This window comes from Nestor notabilis, unplaced genomic scaffold (genome assembly GCF_000696875.1).
Source record: "Nestor notabilis isolate BGI_N333 unplaced genomic scaffold, ASM69687v1 scaffold9436, whole genome shotgun sequence".
Taxonomy (NCBI): Eukaryota; Metazoa; Chordata; class Aves; order Psittaciformes; family Psittacidae; genus Nestor; species Nestor notabilis.
Window position 1 is genome coordinate 146,954 of NW_009932375.1, and position 6,129 is coordinate 153,082.

The window sequence follows — 6,129 nt, forward strand, 5'->3', positions numbered from 1 at the left end:
ATGGTAAGGGTTAGATGTTACATGTATTTATTTGGGTTGTTAATTGTTAAAATATGTATCTTGCAGGAACCTCTCTTTGCTGCTAGAGTGATATATGACCTGTTATTCTTCTTCATGGTCATCATTATTGTCCTTAACCTGATTTTTGGTGTGATCATTGACACTTTTGCTGATTTAAGGAGTGAAAAGCAGAAGAAGGAGGAAATCTTAAAAACTACTTGCTTTATTTGTGGTAAGTATAGAAACACTCCTAAGAATAAGGGGTTACTCTGACAGAGTCAGAGATAGCTGCAAACTGTCATGAAACAGGAGTCTTGATTTACTGGCTGTTCCTACCTTGCATTCCTTGGCTAGTTGATATTCTTGAGTACCATGTGCACAGGGGCTTGGCAGCAGGAAGAGATGGGGAATGTATGCTTAGTATGCCATTTTCCCTTAAATCCTTGGTTTGTTTCTCCTGTGCTTCAAAGATTAGTTTCCTATTGGAATGGAAGAGATTTTTATAAACATTTGTTTTTCCAAGGGTGCAGAGTGTTGAGTAGTGCCTGTGAAAGTTATCCCATCAGTAGATTGGGAATTAAACTGCTGAGCTTTTGAGGTTTGGGTGGTTGAATGTCGTGCAGAAGTTGCATAACACGCAGACTGACAGAAGTAACCTTTGGAAGTTTGTGGCAAAGCAAATGTTGCTTTTGGTATCATTTTGCCTAAAAATAGGAGATGTGTTATGAAATCCATCAGACTGATCGCATACGATGTAGCTACCTTTTTTTCCACCAAAAGTCTTCCATTACCTATAGAGTAAGTGTGAGCAGTACTTACTTATGCTTCTTTCTTTTTCTTGCTACATTGGGGGCATTTGTTAGAGGGTTTATCACTGTTATTCAGTGTTCATTTAAGAGTGATTGTGACTTGGAAGTGCAGCAGGCTGTGGAAACAAGTTTTGTTCTTAGAGCTCATTTTCTTAGTACCAGTTTGCAAATCATAAGTTTTATATGTGTCACTCTTGTAGGTTTGGAAAGAGATAAGTTTGATAACAAGACAGTCACATTTGAAGAGCACATTAAAGAAGAGCACAATATGTGGCATTATTTATGCTTTATTGTGCTAGTGAAAGTAAAAGATTCTACAGAATATACAGGACCAGAAAGTTACGTGGCAGAAATGATCAAGGTGAGTTTGGAGTTTTGTTTTGGGCTTTTTCCCTCTAAATTAGACCAATCTACTGGCATATTTGGTAAATATAATACTCTGTATTTTATTTATTTTGTAAGCAAATACTTGGAGTAAGACTTTTTTTCTCCAATAATAAGCTTAATCCAATGCCTTTCCTTTTAGAAGCATCTTCTAAAGATGTACTTATGCTGTACTTGGCAGGGTAACTCGATAAGAGACACTGCATTGCTGGCAGCACGTTGCAGCCTGTCACGGGTGGTGCAGCGGGGCACTTGTGGGAGCTGACATGTGCTGCAGCATTGCAGTCACACAGTGGTCTGCGGCTGCGTACCTGCAGCTTCTCTGCCTCCCAAGTGCTCCCGTGTGCGTGCAGAAGTGGGTGGCAGTGAGCAGGGACAGCTAGGTAGCCTCTGTGGTTTTAAATCAGGTGAAGAGAAGCTGTTTTGAAAACTAATGTTTAAGGGAGAACATTTTCAAGCTGGTGGAAGTGTCTGAAGTATAACAGGTTATCACCTGCCCCAGCATAAATATCTTAACCTGACTGGTAGGATTTGTTGTCATATGATTTTAGCTTATTATTGTAAAAAACCCTGAAATTAATATCTACTCAATTGTAAGGCTTTTTAATGAGAGAATTAAGAGCCTTGTCTCTGCCAAGCTGCAGGTTCAGAGCTCCTGGAATTAGATCCTAAACCCCAATTACTAATTTGTTTGTCTTCTGGCTGGTTAGCAAAAGCTGGTTTTGATTTATAACATTGAAATAGCTATTTCTTTATTTGCCTTCAGATGAATAAATAGCTGAATGCTTTTCTTATTTGTCTCTACCTTTTTTGCTGTGGAGGTACGACCTATCTTTAACTGGGCAACTTGTTGTGGCCGGGTCACCGTGTAAATCCCACCAAGATCTCCTAGAGGTTAAACATGTTACTTTGGGGTCACTAAAGTGTATGTCCTAGTTCTGGATTTCTGCCTCTGTAGTGAGGGCTTAAAGAAATCTTGTGAGCAGTCACCTGACAGAGGATTAGCACAGTGAGATAACTCAGTACATCACTGCTGCGTTCTGGTCTGACTGATTACATTGCTCCCTTTATTTATCCCACTGCAGCAAGCATTACTTCAGGGGGAAGCCCTGTACTCTTTAAAGTGTTTCTGCTTGTAAAGGACAACTTTGTGTTAAAACTGTTTTTAAACGTTTCAATTAACAAACAACGTATTAACTATTTCAGATTAGCAGTTCAAATAAGGAAAGAACCAAAGAGTAGTCACTGAGTATGTTTGCAATAAACACAAAAACTGAAGAACTTTCATTATAATTCCCATTCATAGACGTGTCAGCAAGGGCTAATTACTGTGTTCTGAATGGGAATATGGGTAGATTACAGATATTCCAAGTGTCTCATACAGATGCACTTTTATGTAACTATGATCTAGGTAGAGGTTTGGCATATGTCTTGTAGTTGGTTTTTCTGCATTTTGTGAGCCAGTTTTAAATTGAGCACTAACAGCAGGGTCTCACTGCGGTGCTGCTGTAAGTGTGGTGTAACTGTACAAGCCTTGGAATAGGAAGCTAATTTGCTTTGCACGTCAGTGGTGTGCCACAATCCAGCACAGGCATGACCGGGGCAGCTCAGGCTGCTGCTGCCCTGACACCGTAGTTCTCAGCAGCATTGAGCTGTTGACGTGCTCCTTAGGACTGATCTGGCAAAGCTTACTCTGCAAATTAGAAGCAATTTCTTTCCATCATCCTTTAATATTAAAAACGTTATTTTCTGCCCTAGAACATCTGAGTGTAAAGCATGATGAATGTATTTCTCTACCAAGCCTGTTTTAAATACTTCTGTAAGAGTTGGAAATCCTCTTTTCTGCCTAAGGTATATCTAGGGGTAACTTGGGGCATGGTTCATCTTTTACTCAAGCCTTCTGTCTTCATCCCATGAATCTAGAATGTAAAAGGAAAGCCTTAAGTATGTCAGTCGTTCCAAAGATTGAGATTCATCTCTTGAAGGGGATGGTTTATTTTGGATTTGTATAGAGGGTGAATGGGAACCTGCGGTTGCTTAACGGCTGCAGCCACCAGGTTCTCCAGGAAAGCCTACTGATGTCACGGTTAGATTTAAAAGGGATTTTCTCCCCACATTTTCAGTCTGAAGGTGGCACTCTAACATCTTTGATAATGACAGAGATGGGGCATGTCTTTTCCAGGGGCTGTTACATGGTACCATTGTTCAACTGCAATTTATACCCATTTTTAGTAGTCGAGGGTAGGAAGCATAATGTGCTCCAAATCATATTGCGTTGACAGAATACACCTCAGATATGCTTCACCTTTGCTCCGACTCCCAACGATATATCTTTAGAAAACTTGGATTTCTGCCTTTTGGCAATAGCAAAAAAATAAATTTTAAAAAAAAAAAAAGCCTCTGCCAGTTGGTATTTCTGGATTGTCCAACACCACTGAACATTAAGAAAAAAAAATTCAGGACACCAAAATTACTTCCACCACTGGCTTGTGAGGTGCATCCAGTGCTGCTGGTTCAGTGCTTTAAAGATATTTTAAGCACAGTGGTATCAAAAGAATCCTGGACAATTTCACTGGTGCCAGTTAGTGAATATTCAGAAACTTTAAGAGTGATCTTGAATTTTGATGTTTTCTTGTCTAAAAATACTGTATGTAGAAAGGCAGTTTGGAGGCTATCCACTGTACTGGGTATGACAGGGCTGAGTGTTGCCCATAGAATTCATGTGGTACCCTGCAGGAATCTGACCCAGCATAAAGAGAAATTGTAGCCTTGAAAATCAATGATTAACTACAATTCTTTAGTGAATTTTGTGGTTTTTTCATGGATAGAAGCTCATTAAGTTAAAAGGCAGCATGTAGAAAGAAGTTAAACTTGGAAACAGAGCTTAAGGTTTAGAAGTACTTTGAGCATTATAAGCCTGATCGAAATAACAGTTAAAGTGATTTGACAAAATAAAGCCTAATATCCTCTACTAGTAGTACTGATTCGTAATTACAACTTCCATAACATTTTTCTGATACAAATAGGGGTCTGTTGGTTCTTGTGATCTCAGACTGGTTTTGTTCACGTTCCCCATGTTCATGGAGCCGCATGGGGAAGCCGGACTGCAGTGGTTGTGTAGCTGCAAGTCCAGACTTCTGGTAGGAGGCCTGGATTTTATCACCAGCTCTTCCCCCTGTAAACAGGGATAATACTCACTTTCATCAGGAAGGTGAGCATGTGCCTGCTGTCATGTATGATGTAAAACTTGGGATATCGTAAGAATCTTTGCTGGGAATTGCTGGAGCGATGCAAGGGGGGAAATGAACTGCTGGTTCTGTTTGATGTAGAAGCTGAGCTTGCGTACACACCCGGGCTGCTGCAGTGACTCACCCGCTGTCCTCAGGTCCTCACCAGCACTGGTGAGGCTGATAACCCCAGGGATTTCAAGAGATGGCAAACAAAGCTTGGCATGAAGCAGCTCACCTTGGAAATGCAATCTCGAACTGCCTCCTAGTATCTGTTTAATAGCACAGACAGTACTGTAGGATGAGAGAAAACATTTAGTGGCGATAGGGGTAGTCTTTAATTCCTGGTGTTTATAAAGCCCTCCTGATGACCTAACTTCTGTTCATCTGGCTAAATTACTGCAGATGTGCACTTAAGATAGCACAGCTTCAAGATGGATCAATGTCTTTTGAAAAGTGTTTCTCTGGGAGCTATGCTGATGGTGCTGCAGAGCTGGTAGCCCGGTGCCTCCTGCCTTTCCCAGGAACAAAGGCACATGGTTCAGCTGCTGTGTGGCTTTGTAGTCACCAGGGAAGATCAGGTGATGTCTGAATAATTCCATGTGTGTAGGAGGTGGGGGGATCCACTTATCGTGTTGGCCAGACACTGACATCCACACCCAAGTGACTAATGTGAACTCGGTGCAACTCCCTACAGATTAGTTCATTTAAATGTCTTATCTACCCATCCTGTCTTGAGAATTTCTTCTGATGTTTTCTGCATTTGCCTGCAGTTACTGTGGCAGCCTCGCTAGCAGCAGCCCCATCAGTACAGCTGTCACTGAGTCTTGGCAAAGGTCTGCTACAAACAGCTGTCTGCAGGCATTTATAATATGTAAAAATTCTTACTCTGAAGCTGGAGACATAGAAAACCACATGTACACTTTGTGTTCATGTGCATTCAGAAGCTGTTGTGCATGCAGCTGCAGTGTGCTGCCACTTGCATGCACAACTATTTGCATACACACCTCTTGCATACCCCAGCGCAGGGATTTGCATGTACACCTTCACACCAGTGCTTGCGCAGTGCAGGCAAGAGCCGCATGGCTGTGAGTGATTTTGTACACACACATGTGCATGTAGAAAATAAAGACTCCTTTGGAACAGTTCTTAGCACAAAGCTTCCTACCCAGCTCTTGCAGTTTCCACAGGCTTTTAGTGCACCGAGCAGGATCCGTGCCATTAGCCTGTATTACACAAGTGAGGTAGAGAGGTGTGAGGTGTTGCCCAAGCTCACATGTCCAGAGCACCGAGTCCTCAATCTGGATTGTGTTGTCATTTGAAAATGAACCATTTGTAAATAAGAGTGATGGTGCAGATAACCTTAAAGGAATTTGGAATGAAAATGAAGGCTAAAGATTTCCTTTTGTGCCCTAATTAACCTCTTTGTGCAAAGCTGGAGATTTAAATATATTCTTGGGTATTTTTTCTTTTTGTCTTGAGCTATGTGCTATACCGTAGGAAGAAGGTATTTCTCACTACTGGTTTTGAGTGTCCAGTGTAGCCTGTAACTTCTGCTGAGATGTAGCCTCCTCGGAAGCAAAGGCAAGGCTTCATCAGTGCGAGGCTTTAAAAATTACATTCTTCCAGAAGTGTAAGCTCAACATGAAACCTCTCATCAGGAGTTAAACACCCAGTCACAATTGTCACTGTGCTCTGAAACCAGCAGG

At 41.4% G+C, this 6,129-nt stretch overlaps 1 protein-coding gene across 3 annotated transcripts in view; it reads left to right on the forward strand.

Annotated features, from left to right (window-relative positions):
- The window catches only part of ITPR1 (inositol 1,4,5-trisphosphate receptor, type 1), a 162,941-nt gene that overhangs the window by 144,593 nt on the left and 12,219 nt on the right, over positions 1-6,129 (forward strand). For all 3 annotated transcript variants that reach the window (XM_010016353.1, XM_010016352.1, XM_010016354.1), the window contains 2 exons: positions 67-232; positions 1,010-1,170. In XM_010016353.1, coding sequence (XP_010014655.1) covers positions 67-232; positions 1,010-1,170 — 327 coding nt within the window. The remainder of the gene's footprint in view (positions 1-66; positions 233-1,009; positions 1,171-6,129) is intronic.